Source organism: Parus major, chromosome 2 (assembly GCF_001522545.3).
Source record: "Parus major isolate Abel chromosome 2, Parus_major1.1, whole genome shotgun sequence".
NCBI classification, from domain to species: Eukaryota; Metazoa; Chordata; class Aves; order Passeriformes; family Paridae; genus Parus; species Parus major.
In genome coordinates this window covers 85,110,193-85,125,579 of record NC_031769.1, presented here as the reverse complement: position 1 = coordinate 85,125,579, position 15,387 = coordinate 85,110,193, and the positions used below count along the sequence as shown (strand labels likewise).

The window sequence follows — 15,387 nt, the reverse complement described above, 5'->3', positions numbered from 1 at the left end:
TTCCTGTCAGCTTTCCTAAACCAAGATTTTGCCTTGTCTGTGACCATTCCCTTGAAGAGGGCAGCTTGGATGGCTTCCACATCCTAACTTTTTGATTTGTGGTAGCTATGATCAAGTGGGAATTGAGCTTGTTACAGTAATCCATCAGTGGTTTAACACATGCAGGAACATCCCAAGGAGGGAGACCTTGGGCGACACAGGGAAGGGTAAGGCTATAATTTCTCTTAATGTGATTTTGTCTGGCCTTTTTAGATTTTTGTCCGCTTTGGGCAGGGCCACTGGATCAGCAAACCACAGACTGAAAGACTGTGCTCAATTTTGCACGCTCTTAAACCTAATTTTTTTTTTTAGGTGACAGCAGTAGGTTAAGCTTTCTTCCACTTTCTATGACTGAAAAATAGAAGAGCCACTTGGGAGAACCACACATGGTGGTGAGAATTTTGGAAAATAAAGGCTCTTCCTTCTTGTGGTAATTTTTCTTCTTATTGATTAACTTGATCCCAATCTAAGAAAAAAAGGAAATAACTTCTTAGCAAAGAGGTGATGCAGGAAATGAGAAACCAATATACCTAAATGTTAAGAAAGTAAGAATCACTCAAATTAAAAAAAAAACCAAAAACATACGAGAAAGTCAATATCTTCCAAACATGAGAAACCCAACTCACTGAAGGCAATAAATCAGAGATTAAACATAGGCTGTACAAAAGGAAAACTAGGAGAAAAGAGATGAAATCTAAAGAGAAAATATCTAAGGATATAAAACAAAAGACACAAATTCCTTTATGGTATCAAAAAAACCCCGAAAATATGTAGGAGGTCCTGGATCACTGAGGATGAATGAAACTGAAGAAGACAAAATTTAGAGAAGGGAAGCAAGATGACTTCTTTTCATCCAACTTCACCACAGAGGATGCTGGGGGAAAAACAATTCTGGTCCTCCTTTCATTTTTCTGTATTATTTTTTCAATAGATGTGAACTAATAGAAAGGTTTAATCCTTACTAGCAGAAACACATGTTGGAGAGAGATAATATCTTACAAAGCAGTAAACAAGTAGAATATAATAATTCTGATATCAATTAAAAGAAAGAAATTGAGCCACTGGCTAAAATGAGTATGAATATTTATGAAACTGTACTTGGTAACTTAGAGAATCAGAGGCTAGCAGAAGTTTTGCCTGTCCCTAGGAAAGCAGCAAAGTTGATGCAGAGGTCCAGGTTCTATTACTGTATCTGGTAATTTGGCTGAAAGGATGAAGGACAGGAAACTTAATACATAAAAATAACCACTATATTCCAAATGTTTATAAAATAGGGAAGAAATAAGAATACTCAAATAAAATTAAATTTAAAAATCTTTTCAAGAGCCTCATGGGAGGCCACATATGAATTGTGAGGTTAAGAGGGCAAAAGAAAAGAAGAAATACACATCAATTCTCATTTGTTGACATGGCTAACAGCAGGCATCTCATGGTTTGTACTTTGTATTTTAAAATTATCTGGAAACAAGGAAACACATCCAGAGGGTAAAAACTACAGATGGCAGGAAATTATTCAGATTAGTCCTGACTGAAGATTATTAGGGGTTTGAGAGATAAGCAGTAAATCTTCTTCAGCAGCTCACAGTCACTGCTGTAGACTGCAATGAAGTGCACAGCACAGAGCAGTATCTGACTCCTCTGAGAGTTCTGAATGCTCTGTCAGCTCAGGAGACTGCCTGGATGTCCTTGGGAACTGCCCTGGGACAACAGGGGTCCAAAGGGGAGCAGCAGGCAAAGAACACAGAGAACCTCTTACAAAAGGCAGCAGAAGGGACAAACACTAAGATGTGACACTGATAAGAGAGGCTGGAATACTGTATTTGCTATTGTTTGACACATTCTAAAAAAGTAAGATGGAGGAAAAGTGTGGAAATGGTCTCCTAAAAAAAAGATATAAATGGATCGTTTAAGACTTAGACAAGGATCTGATCAGCCTAGTTTAATTTGGTCTTGCACTGAAGAGGGTGATGGATCCTATGACCTTCAGAGATCCTTCCCAACCTAAGTTATTCAGTTAATTAGAGAGAAATAATATTTTGACTGTTCAGTATATTCAGACAGTAAATCATGAAACTGGCAATTTGAACAACAGAAAAAAATAGATTATGAATTAATTGTTGCAAGAACTGCTCTAGGAGCCAAAATAAGATTTCATTTCTGCAGTTTTAAAAAATATATTGTATTATAAAGATGTCCTGGGTTCTGGGTGCAAACAGCTCTGTTTGCCCCCACACTCTCCAGCTCCATTCCAAACATCCAAATAAGGTGGCTTTTGGAAAAGAAGTCATTCCTCTATTTGATGCACATAATGAAAATTATGGCTCATGAAATTACATTTTTCAAGGAGAAATCGTTCATTCCCTTAGAAAACTCTTGTGCTCTTCTGTCAAGCAGCTGGTATTGGTCACTGTCTGAATCAAGACACTGGGCTAGATGGACACTACAATTACTTACTGTAATTATTACCATCTCTCTCAGACATGACCCCTAAAGAGAATTTTTATGCTTGCTATCTCCCATGTTTACTCCATTAATCAAGCAATGTACTATTTTTAAGGGTTATTAATGAAATCCCACACTCTGAGAGATCCAAGAGTGAGTTTACAGAGTTCCTAATATGCTTGCTCACAGCTGTAATGAATAATCTCCATACCACATTGAGCCATTGACCAGACCTATGCAATAACCAGGGAATTACCATTTTTTGACAAGAAGCGCTGCCACAAGTTTCCTTTATTTCTCTTAATGTTCCCTAACTTCTAACTATGAACATTATTTTCAGGAGAAGGTCAGAAAAGTAGTACTGTAATGTAGGAAACTTTGCTTTGACGGTGACAGAGTACTGGAAGAGGGTGCCCAGAGAGGCTGTGGAGTCCCCTTCTCTGGAGATGCTCAAAACCCACCGAGACTTTTCTTCTACAACCCACTTTGGGTGAACCTGCTTTAGTAGGAGGTTGGATTAAATCATATGATGAGGTCCAACCCCAGCCCTTCTGTGACTCTGTGAGTTAAACCAAGTATTTAAAAAGGTCTTTTAATTCTGGAAATGATTTTATTAGAAAAAAATGAATTCCTTCCACTGGATTTAAAATACAATCAGGCATCTGCCTTAAAAAAGAGATTCCCCCAAATGACAGAATAAATATATTTGAAGATAATTGCCAAATAAAGTTTTAACCTGAAAATAGTTCCTAATAGTTACATACATTAATAATGTACCTAACATTAAAATGGCTGTCATAACGAATGGTTGCCTGAGAGAGTGCACTGATGAGGGAAGCTTGTGACAGACAGAAATAAAGTTCAGAAATGAGAGTACTGGGATCTTTAAAATTCAGTGCAAATGACTCAATCAACACACATTCATAAATAGTGCTGCATCCAGGAAGGATCAAAAAATCAAAGAATAGAATAAAATCCTAAATATTTCACTTCCAGGAGGTTTTATAAAAATGTACATATAGATGTATTTACCTACTGGACATACCTTGGCTGACCTAGTGATGGCCCCGATCTCTGAATAAAGATCAGTGCTGTCTGGGAACTTTTCTACCACCATAGTGCAGACGTGGTGCAGGAGGGACTGTTTGTGCACTGTGTCCTTGACTTCTGGAACCTTCTCGAGGTAGCTCAACTCAAAAGCTTTGGCCTGAAAAGGAAAAAAAAAAAAAAAAAGGAAGAAATTAAAAATAAAAATGCTTACTCCTTCCCACGCAGATTAGTAGACAAAAATGATTACCAATAAGGGGCAGAGGGGAAAGAAGAGGAATCCTACAGGAGAGGAAACTTATTGCTTTTATTAATTTTTAACTTGCTGGAGACTAAGCCTAGAATCAGTCCATCTGCAGTGAAATGACCCACGACACAGTTCTCATAGTTTGAATGCAAAGCATCAACACTAAAGGGAGTCACACTAGAAGAGTGCTTAGCTCTCCATTTCCTTCAGATTATGCTGAAAGAGGCAACACACAACACAGAACACCCTAACACGCAATATAAGCACGTTCTAGTCCCTAAATTACTTTTCCGGTACAAAACAAATAGCGGGTTGCAATTTTCACAATGGTTTTGACTTCTGTTTTTTTGAGGGAAAAAGCTGCAGGGGGAATCCTGGGATGTGAGGCTTACGTTGGTTCCATTCAGAAAGTTCCCAATTGCTAGTAGAGTAGAAAGGATAAATCCCAAAGTTTTATTGTGCTCCAGTTGGTCCATTCCCTCCTTCAGGTCTAGCAGTGGTTCTGCAACTTCCTACCATAAGAACAGAAACAAGAAAGTGAAGGTTAGTTTTTAATTCTATGGTTTAGATTAATTACTGTAAAAAGTTCCTGAACTGGCGTCTTGCAGAGTGTAAACTGGCCATGTGTGCTGGCTTTCTTCCATGTTCCAGCTAATAAATCACATGCAAGGACAGCAAAAAAAGTACATAAAATATTTTCCTACTGTTGTTTCTTTATGAATGCAGTTGCTTTACTTGTTCTGGGAACTATCCTGTGATTCCAAACAGGAGAATGCACATGAACACACCCAAGCCCTGACTGATAAAAAAGCTTCTTAAAAGTATTTTTTCTAAACTTTGAGCAACAAATAAAAAAGTTTGAAATCCTGCTGACTTAACATTTGTAGCTTGACCCTACAGCTTTCTTCAAACGATAGCCACTTCTCTCTTTTAGGTATTGTTTTGTGATAACAACCAAAAAACCAACAAAAAAAACCCCAACAAACAAAACAAAAAAACAACAAAACAAAAAACCCCAAACCTACCATAAACATCAAGCTTTACAAATAGTCTCATTTTAATCTTTTAATTTAATGCAAATTCCATCCACACATGTTATCTGAGACATGCATACTGGTAAGATTTGAAATCATAAATTCTGTTCCATTAGCTCAGGAAGTGAGCTACACCAGAGAGTTCAAAGGAAGAGAGTGAGGGCAATAGAGCTGACAGAACTTATTTTCTATGTCTCTGTGTGAGGCCCAGGGTTATTTATTTTGTATGCACAATAACAGTTCACATTGTTTCTATCTTCAAATGCCATTCTAAGCATCCACGAGCAGCATTCTTTTCACAGAATCATAGAATGGCTTGTGTTGGAAAAGACCTGAAGATTGTCTAGTTCCAACCCCTGTGCCATGGGCAGGGAGACTTTTTTTCCCAATTTCCCAAACTGTTATAATCTTTATGAGCCAAGAAGCTAAATTAAGATGCTATTTTAGACCAAGAGGCAAAGTAACTGAGAACTTCACTTTCTTGGAGACATACAATGGTTCCTTCAACAACTGCAGTGATATTTTACCATAAAAGATGAATGAAACATATTTCTAGTCACTACAGAACAATTTGTCTCTTGAAAAGAATATGGCAAATCCAAGACAAATTAAGAGATGAGATAGTAAGCTAAGTAGTTTATACATCAGAGGAGAGGCACTAAATAATCCAAGACTTTATCAGACAACAAAAATGAAACTCCTGCACAGTATTCTTTGAGTTGCTTTAAAGCCAGAGTTGATTTAGTTTGTTTTGTTGCATTATGGGATAACTCAAACTGCTCTGAATCTGTGGCAAACATGGGCTTCTGGACTATTTCATTTAGATCAATTTTCAACCTGTCAAATAAACATTCCTAAAAGACCAATTTAAAACATTCTCCAGGTGAATAAAAAGGTGTCATAAGAGGCTTTCAAACCAGGCCATACTGAGCCCTTCATTTAGTCATTTAGACAAGTTATCTGAACTTAGACTTTCTTGCATATAGTATGTTATGAATGCATTCATAACATAGTACACATTTATTATTACTCTTTATTTCTTATTTTATTGTAGGATTAAAAAACAATAAAAAAGAGTGTGCAAGATACAAAACAATGAGACAAATTTCTGATTTTTTCACATTTACCCACTCTTGCTCCCTGTAAAACTCACCTTCCACCTAAAGAGGGCAGATAGACAAGGCAGAGCTACCGCATATCCTTGGCTACCACATTTTTATTTTTCAGCTAAAAATTAGGTTTGAATGAAATTTGATTGGTCCAGAACTTCTGTCTGAAAGACACTTCATAATGCCTGAAAAATGTTTGGTGCATACGTACAAATGAACTCAACTAATTGTACTTTTCTCATTTCTACACCTGTTTATATTAATTTTGTGATCTTTAAAGTTGTCAGCAAAAAGGATATATTTGTCTTCATTCACCTTAATAAAAATAAAAATCAAAGTTTCTATTCCATATTTAATACCTTTAAATTCCTTTTGAGATAGCAGAATTTGACAATATCTGCATAATTAGTAGTTCCATATGAGGAATGAGTAGCAACACACTGCAATTTTTTTAACCTCTTCTGACTGTGCATTTAAACTTGGACACCAAAAGAAAGGTGACAGAAATTCCTGTTCTGCTAATGACCTTCAGTAAGCATTATAAGTTAACATTTCAAAGGAGCATACACATTAGCAAGCAAATAATTTGGAAAGTTTTTCTTTTTTTAGTTTTCTATAGAGAGCAAAGAGTGAGTATTTATTCATCCAGTTCAGGCCCTCACAGTCTGAGGATGCTCCCTACAAATGTACCCTGACTTGCTTTAGCTAATTAAATTCAAGCTAAGAAAGATGATTTCTCTTACTATGCCTGAAAAGCTTTTCATGAACATGAACAATGTATCACTTGACCCTTTTCTTAAACAATTAAGTTCTTTCTTTCAGGTTGTCAGAGATGAAGCTAAAACCTGCTTAGGCAGAACTCTGTTCTTGGCAATTTAGCAGAGGAGCCTTATGCATGAGAACCCTGGTCTTACCAATAACTCAGGTATTTCACACTGTTGGTAACAGGGACCATCTAAACTTCCAGCCTCATGGAAGCAACAGCACTCCTATCTTACATAAAATATATGTGTGACTTGGTAAATAATATGAACGCATTCTGAACTACTTGAATTTTCTTTATTACAAAATAAGATTTAAAAAGAAAAGATCAAGCAAATGCCAGACTAAAAAAAAAAAGTGGCAAAAGCTGTGGAGATAAGTGACTTTGGGACCTAAGTTTCATGAAGGGTTTTCCCCTTTGCAGACAGATCTTCTGTAAAACCATAGTTTCAAGAACAGAAGAATATTTGTTAGCCACTCAAGCGTCTCTTCATAACTACTAATGCAAATTACTTCATTTTTTAAAACTGAATATTGCAGTATCTTATATCAGTCTAAATAATATGTAGGTTTACTGGTTACCTGGAACTTAAACTCTGACCTTAACCTTTTTCTTACTGGAGACACCCAGGTGCTCACTCTCCCTTGCATCCCTGATGTCTGATCCTGTTTCTTCATCCTCACCCAAGACCCAAGCTGTCTGTCCTATCTATGCTTGTCTGCTAGGTCTATCGTGTGCTCCTCATACTTCATCACCCTTAGCACATGTTATGTCATCTACCATTTTATGGTAAATACTGTGCTTAGTCCTATCTACCTTTAAACAGGGATAAAAATGGTTTTTTCTTCACTACAGCTGTTGCTTCTTTGAGTAATTTAAGTATTTGAGACATTTTGTATTGCATCCATTCTACATGGATTTTAGCTGGCAATAAGTTAACTAACTTTGTGGCAAAAGGAATTTCTTTAGCTTTTTGCAGTGCTTTAAATGTTGCTTTTTTGATTGAGAGTACATTAGAAATTCTAGGTATAGGCAGAGATTAACAGCTACAGCCAACACAGTTTACATGAAAGTTACAATTTATCCACGTGGTAACTTCAAAGCAGAATAAATAGCTGTACCAGAGTGAAAAAAAAACAAAACAACAACCAACCAACCAAAACAAACTGGCTAAAAAGTATTCATGCCAGATACAAGTATTTTGCTATACAAGTCAGAAAAGTAAATGGCTAATACTAAAACATTCCAATTAAAAATCCTGAGTATTCATGTGACTGCATGTCCTAACATCTAAGAAAATTAAGTAAAGGTTGAGTAATCTTGACAGTATCACCAGCAAATCAATCCACTGTTGTACAACTCATCAAATAACCATTGCTAGCAGAGCATAACACATTTTCACAAGTATGTCCCACTGTTTAGAATCCATATCAGACAGTTATACTGATTTTCCAACACACACCTATGTGCACAGATACATATACAAAACTAGTATGTAGAGGAGAGAGCTGCTTTAATGGCAATGCCAGGGGCATGCACCAGAAATGCAGCCAAAATGAAGCTCCTGTGCAGATTCCTGAAAGACCTTGTGAAAGGCAGCAAGTACCTGAAATCCCCTACAGTTTCATTCTGTCTCATCTATGCACCAAAATTTTACCCTCTTTTTAAAAAATTTTTGCCTGTGATTCATCATTCTTGACAGATATGTCAATTATAGTGCACTATGAATGAGTGCCATCCATGGAGAAGGTGGCAACAACTGTGCGTGACTGACCTGAACTGTCTTGTGTTTAGAATTCTGAGAGCTATAAACAAGAAAACTTTGATGGGCAGTGTTTTCCTTAGTTCAAATGGATGTAATGTCAATACTCTCATGATGTAAGAATAAATATGGTAGTCCTCACTCAACCTTTACCAAAGAAAAATTCTCATTGCTCTGAAGTAAGAATTTCCTGAATAACAACATCTGGAGAAGATGTAGCAGAGATTTAGCCCTCTTCTTTGTTTCAATATCATTACTGACTAATTAAAGGAAGGAAGACATAATCTCTTAATTTTCTTTTATAGAAGGAAGAGATTATAAAGGATCAGTTTAGCTGTTTCCTGGTTGGCCACTGAAACAAAAGCAACCCATTTACCATTTCCTCAAAAGGTCCATACAACACCAAGGTCAGGGAAAGATTAAGCAAAGCCTCAGAAGAGTCTCCACCCATCCCTGTGCTTTCCCTCACCTTTTCCACTATCTCATAGTCCATCTTGAAAGCCCAGAGCTGGAGCCTGGCAGAGAGTTCACTGATGGAGGAGAGGGTGAGAAGGAACTGCTCAGCGCTGCCCAGGGGGACATCGGGATTCGCCAGCTGTGCCTCTTGGATCTTCTGCTTTTCCTCCTCGGTTGGGATCATGGTCAGGATTTTCTGTGCAGGGAGACAAAAGGCAAGCATCAGTGGTGGGACTGAGGGGAGTGTGAGGCCTGGCTGATAGGTGACCCCATAACAGCCACAGTAGAAGTCCTCAAGTCCTTGGCTGTTAAATTAGGACAGCACAGAAGAAACCAAGAACTAATCCACTGCACAAGGAAGCAAAACAAGGACTTCTGTCTCACACACCACACATCATTTTTGTTAAAAAATGCATCTGAATTAAAATGCCTTTTTATTTTTTTGAATTCTGTATTCAGTAGACATGGCTAATCATGGGATGAAACACTGAAGGAGATGGAAGGAAATTGGTTAGGATTGATGTCATATGTTTAAGTCAGAACTTAATACCCTTTTGTAAACTACTTATCAAAGTAAGGGTAGAAGCAGAACAGTTTTGTGGCCTATGATTTACAGCAAGTCAGACTAGATTTTATGGCCCCTTTTAGCCCAAGTATCTACAAATCTTCCAGAACGCTTGTAAGTGTACAGGAATAATTTGAATACTCTTGTCCATTGCTGTTCCCGTAATTTCTTACTTTTTGTTCAGTCTGTTTTGTTTTCCGTATGGAACATGCAGCAGTTTCTTATGAAACTATTGCAGCTTACTAGGTCACTCCTAAAAATTTCACCCTAACTGACAACTTCCCAAGGAACACACATTGAATTTAAAGCTGAATTATGCATTGCATAACATATGGCCTTTTTTTCTTTTCATATGAAAAAGGATCTCAATATTTTCAGTTTCTGCTGTTGGTGTGGCTCAAAATACTTAAAGTTTCCCTTTAGTTCATGGATTTTACAGTTCTGTTTAAATGTGGCAGCTTTCCTTCTGAAAGGATTACTCTCTAAGGTATTGTTTCTTAATCAGTTTTTAACACAATAAATGCACTTCAAAATAAAAAAGAAAAGCAAAACAACATAAAGGCATCAGATAAGTTGAGGTCTCTACCCTACTGATAAATATGTCCTTAAATAAAAGCAGATTTTTAACACGACTTATGTTTATTCATCACAGGAATGAGCTGTTTTTGTTGTAGCTGTCTATAATGACAGAGGCTGTTTTGAAGGGGAGGAGAGAATAATAAAAATACAGCCAAAGAGCTATCAGACCTGCCAATCCAAACTACAGCCTTGCTCCAACACTGGACATAGCTAATTTATCAAAGCAGCACAACTGCCCCCTTCCAGTACTGGTAGTACCCCTGGATTTTTGTACATCACTGGAGCTAAGCATGGATAGAGAGCAAGGGACATTTCCTGGTCAATCAGGCAAAAAGCAACAATTAAGCATGCAAATAATGTTCAATTTGTTGAAATGGGACTTATTTAATTCAGCCACAGCATTTGTATTCTGTCCATTTTCTTCTGCCAACTTCCATAAACATTAATAAAGAAGCATTTTTTCTGTTAATGTCGCCTCTCTCTCTTGCTCTTTGTTGTTATAAACAAAAATGACAACAAAAAAAGCCTCCTTTCTTGGACACTCAAGATTCTACCTAAATAAATTAATATTTTAAGATTAAAAAAAAAAAAAAAAAGAGGAGAAAAATCCCTAAATGCACCATGCTGCTTTTCCTTCGCCTGAAAAGGACTGCTTGGAAAATATTCTTATGTACACATGTTCCAACTGACAGCATCTGTGTATTGATTTTGAGATGTACCTGCCATCCATCCATTCACCCAGACATGCTGAAATCTGTAACTTGGGTAATACCTAACATAAAACTAGATTTATAAGTAGCTGCTTCATGGTCTCAGTGCTGAGCCAATACTCATCTAAAAAAGTCTGTAAAAAAACCCCAATAGATTGAGCCTGAAACTCATAAAGAAAGGTGTTTTGCAGTGTCCCTTGAAGGAATCAGTCATCTTAGTGCCTTCTCCTCTCTTCCACAACAAGAGGAAGCCCACATGCGCTCAGCTGAGACAGGGCAGCTTGCAAATAGGATCATATTGAACATCCATACATGGAGAGTTCAGCAGTAGCCATGTGATGGATATGAAAATGCTTCTGATGCATTTTTTGAAGGCTAACCCTGCAGCAGTATTCTCAATTGCCTCCTACAAATAACTAGGATTTCTGGCAGCTACCCAGGGATCCCACAAGTATTTTGTGGTGGGGCAATGCCTTCTCTCCAGATTTTGCCCTGCTTTGGAGCAATTTAAAGAGAGCAAAGAAACAGTAAGCTTTATTTCCAAAGGGACTCTCCTCCTCCTTGAGCTTTATATAAACATCACAAGATAGATGGAGCTGACAAAAAGCATTCAAGTCCAAGCTCTGCAAGGCTGCTGTGCTGCGTACTGTACTATGTGAAACAAAGGATGCCAAGCAAAAGAGCCTGTACTTGCGGTGCCAGCTGCTGAGGATCAGCCCTGCTGCTGAAAGCCATGCCTTGGTGGGGCCAGAGCTGCTGGCAGGTCTCACACCATCCAGGGTGCAAGTGCCCCCATAACAATGACCTACATCAGCATTCTCGATCTGACTGGGCAAAAGATTCTGATCCTGCTTGTCATCATCCTTGGTGTGCCCCTGAGAAAGTAGTGAGATGCTCCTCTTCTTGATTTCCACTCTATGACTAATTTGAGCCATTTGTTCAGTGCTGGAAACTGATGAGTACACCATCTGCCACTTTATTATTATTTTAGTTTTTATTTCTATCATTTTTTGAAAAAAATCTAACAGTAAAAGTAGCATAAAATCACAGCAGGGCAGAAGGTTACTGGCACCTGATGTGACCATTAAATCACAAATAGCTTAGAGTCCAATCATTAGTTCATACTGCTCTTCCCAGTACACAGAATCCCAGAGTGGGTTACTTTGGAAGGGATCACAGTGGGACTACTGATCCAAACTCCCTGCTCAAGCAAGGCCCTCCCAGAACAGACAGCACAGGGCTGCAACCAGACGGTTTGTGAATATCTGCAGTGAGGGAGACCCCACAGCCTCTCTTGGTCACCTGCACAGCAAATAAGTTCTTTCTCATATTCAGGTGGAACTTCCTGGGCATCAGTTTCTGCCCATTGCCTCTTGTCCTGTTGCTGGGAACCACTGAGCAGAACCTGGATGCATTCTCTTGACACCCTCCCTTCAGATACTTTGATACTACATTGATACTTTCTGTTTGCTCTTCTCCAGGCTGGACAGGCCCAGCTTGCTCGCTTTAGTAACTGAGGTGGTGTCAGCAACCTTCATGTCAATTAAAGAATAACTGGTTATTAACAAACCCTGTGCTCATATTCTCTAGTGCATATAACACACGTATTTCGGCTTCATGCATTCTCACACAACTGTTTGGGCCAGAGTCTTATGTTTTGAGGAAAACCAATGCACAAATAATGGAGGAAAATAAGCAATTTTTGCATGAGATAATGGACCCAAATTATTCTGCTGCTGGACTCAGTCACCTGAACTTTCAGCAAAGGAATCAAACGGCTTATTTCCTGGACTCTGCCATCCTGAGGTATAACCTCCAAAGGTTCCTAAGAGGGAAGACTTACAAAAACAACATATGGCTGAGAGTCATGGGCCTCAGTGTGGGATGCAAAGAAGCACCTAAGGAGTGATGGTGACTAGCTCAGCGCCTCTGAGGAAATTAGGTGCTTAAATTTTTTCTTTCATGGGGCTTCTCAGTGATGATGAGGTTGTAGGAGTGTCTTGTCTTCTGTGTTTGGTTTCACCTGATCTTACTAGGTGAACAACAGCCTGAAAAAAATTAGTAACTCAAATTTCTGTTTGTTGTTGTTGTGTACAAAGCTTTCTGTGGCTTGAGGACCACAAATACATAAGCTGCATGACCAAATACATGTTAGTGGGTATTTCACCAGATATTTGATACGCCTCAGGAGACAATCCAGCTCCTGAAAGGCTCTCTCACATTTCAACTTCTCAGGCACACAGGCAGCTGTTAACAAGACCCGTTGCTGGTTTGCTTTATGTGTAGAAACTCTAAGAAAATGTAAGAGCATATGAAGGTGAGAACTTCACTGTAAGGGAAGCTGCCTGAACTAATTTTATTACAGGTCTTCCAAAAATGATCCAATTCTGGGAAGGAACTACATCTAAAATGCTGATGACCATCCCTGTATATCAGGAACTGACACCATTGCCTGTCAGACCACTCCTTTTCCTCAGCTCCACAGAAATACATGAACATGTCATTGCTGCTCACAGAACTGTAGATGACGTTTTGGTTTTCTGCAAGGAGAGAAAGTGTGGCATTTTTACTTTAAATAAAGTCTGAAACAGATTAGGGCTCTGATATGCTGACTGTGTCTGGCCAGCAAGGCACCACTGAGGCCATTCTCTCTTCTGTCTAGACTTGTGAAAAAAGGTGTTCTTTCAGGTCACATGAGCTAGGATCATTTGAAACATCCCATCACACTCTTACAAAGCATTAGCTAAAAAAATTGGAAACTGCAGATGTTAATGCATCATGTCAACGATCAGAATAAAAATGTAAATACCTTATTTGTTTACAAAAAAATCAAATTTTGATTTTTATTTATACATGTCACCATATGGCTTTTTAACATCAAGCTCTCACTTCTTACCCTTTTTTACATCTCAGGGATATCGAGCCACTCCAGATACGAGTACTTCAAATTATTTATGATGGGTATGCAGGGTGTAGCACCCCTGGGTATGGAGGTAGAACACACCTGGAGAGATTTCTTCATTTCCATGATTTACTAAAAGATATACCTACTAATGCAATCACCATTATGTAGCATCACAAAGCCATATTGTAAAGCAGAAAACAAACCATGCTAATTTCCTCACAGCATTACCCTAATTTTAGTCTGCTATATTAACCATAGTCTTTAGTATTATTTGATTTAGGTCCACATTTCCTTACTGAGCAGCCCTTTATAGAGGGATCCAATAATTTCCTTTGCTACAGATAAGCACCAAGAACTGGTTTGTTGGACTCCATTCTTGCAGTTGCCTCAGGATTTTAAGCTTGCCTCTTTTGCTTAACTCACAGCAAGACCTCATCCATGCAAAGGAGGCAGTTCTTTATTCTGCAGGGAGCTCCAAGTTGTTTGAACACAGTGAATGCCAAGCTTTCAAAGAAAGGAAAACACAAACACTTTGGCAAATGTAAGGTGGCAAAAGTTTTTTTTTAGCTGGATTGGCTCATGCTTGCAAACACCCAATGTGCATTCCTCTCAAAATACGTCTTAAACAGTGCCTCCTTTGCATATTAAGTGGACTACATCTGCCTTTCTAGTGTCATGGCCCTACTTGCTGCCTTTTTTCACAGCTCAGAGGTACCTAGCCACTTTACTAACAACACTTGCTACCACTAACAAGACCTAAAAATACGCAACATACTTAGGAACAGAGGACTTTAAAATGACTGGAGTATTTATTTCACATAGTTATATATTTAAAGTTAAAAAGTAAAGTATGGATTACTAACAAGAGTTCAATGTCAAAAGCAAAGCAGCATTCAGCAGGATGTAGGGCAGCAGTGGAGGCCCTACTGGACCTCCTGGTCTAATGATGGACTTGATGATGAATTGGGCCATCATGAACTTGGGCCTGTACCCCACTGCATCCCTGCCTTGTTGCCAGCACTACTTCCAGCACTGCTTTAGTCCACTGTCCTTAAAGGAATCACTAAGGTCAGTTTCAAGATACCATTTAATCCACCAAGGTCCAGAACTACAGCCACACACACTCATGTGACAGTGACAATGCTCCTCAGCAAAGGACACAGCACAGAGCTCACTGCCAAGGCAAAGGATGGCTCAGGTGACTTTTCACACTGCTGGTACTCTGCTCTCTCTTGGATCTGACAAAAGCTGAAGATGATCCTAAATTATAACTTCTCTGAAATTTTAGCAGTGAATGTTATATTGTCACCACACACATCTCTTTTCCTGCTCTCTTTATGTCTATCTTCTGCTTACTGGATGTGACATCTCTTCTAGACAATTATTGTGCAGAAAGGCTTGTAAGTATCTACTTGGTACAATTTTTTAATTAGGCAAATTGCATAATTTTTTTTCCATACCAGTTCTGCCTCAATCTACCCATAGATAAGCTATCAATTACCTTTTATAGCAAATTGCTGTATTATCTGTGGGTTTTTTAATAAATGACGCTGATTCTTACACTACTACTGATTCATTCAAAGTGACTACCAATTATTTCTTTATATTTATATAGATGAACCAGAAAACTTTCTAAAAATCTAGACTGAAGGAACAACCTCTCTTCCCTCAATGCTAACTTTAGGGTTAAAGCCAATAAACAGACAGATAAAGGGAAGAGACACAGGAA

General features: G+C 38.3%; 1 protein-coding gene across 5 annotated transcripts in view; it reads right to left on the bottom strand.

Annotated features, from left to right (window-relative positions):
- FHOD3 (formin homology 2 domain containing 3) overlaps positions 1-15,387 on the bottom strand; it is a 373,706-nt gene that overhangs the window by 39,128 nt on the left and 319,191 nt on the right. For all 5 annotated transcript variants that reach the window (XM_033512167.1, XM_033512166.1, XM_015619233.3 and 2 more), the window contains 3 exons: positions 8,913-9,095; positions 4,168-4,287; positions 3,527-3,688 (listed from right to left, as the gene is read on the bottom strand). In XM_033512167.1, the coding sequence (XP_033368058.1) occupies positions 3,527-3,688; positions 4,168-4,287; positions 8,913-9,095 (465 nt within the window). The remainder of the gene's footprint in view (positions 1-3,526; positions 3,689-4,167; positions 4,288-8,912; positions 9,096-15,387) is intronic.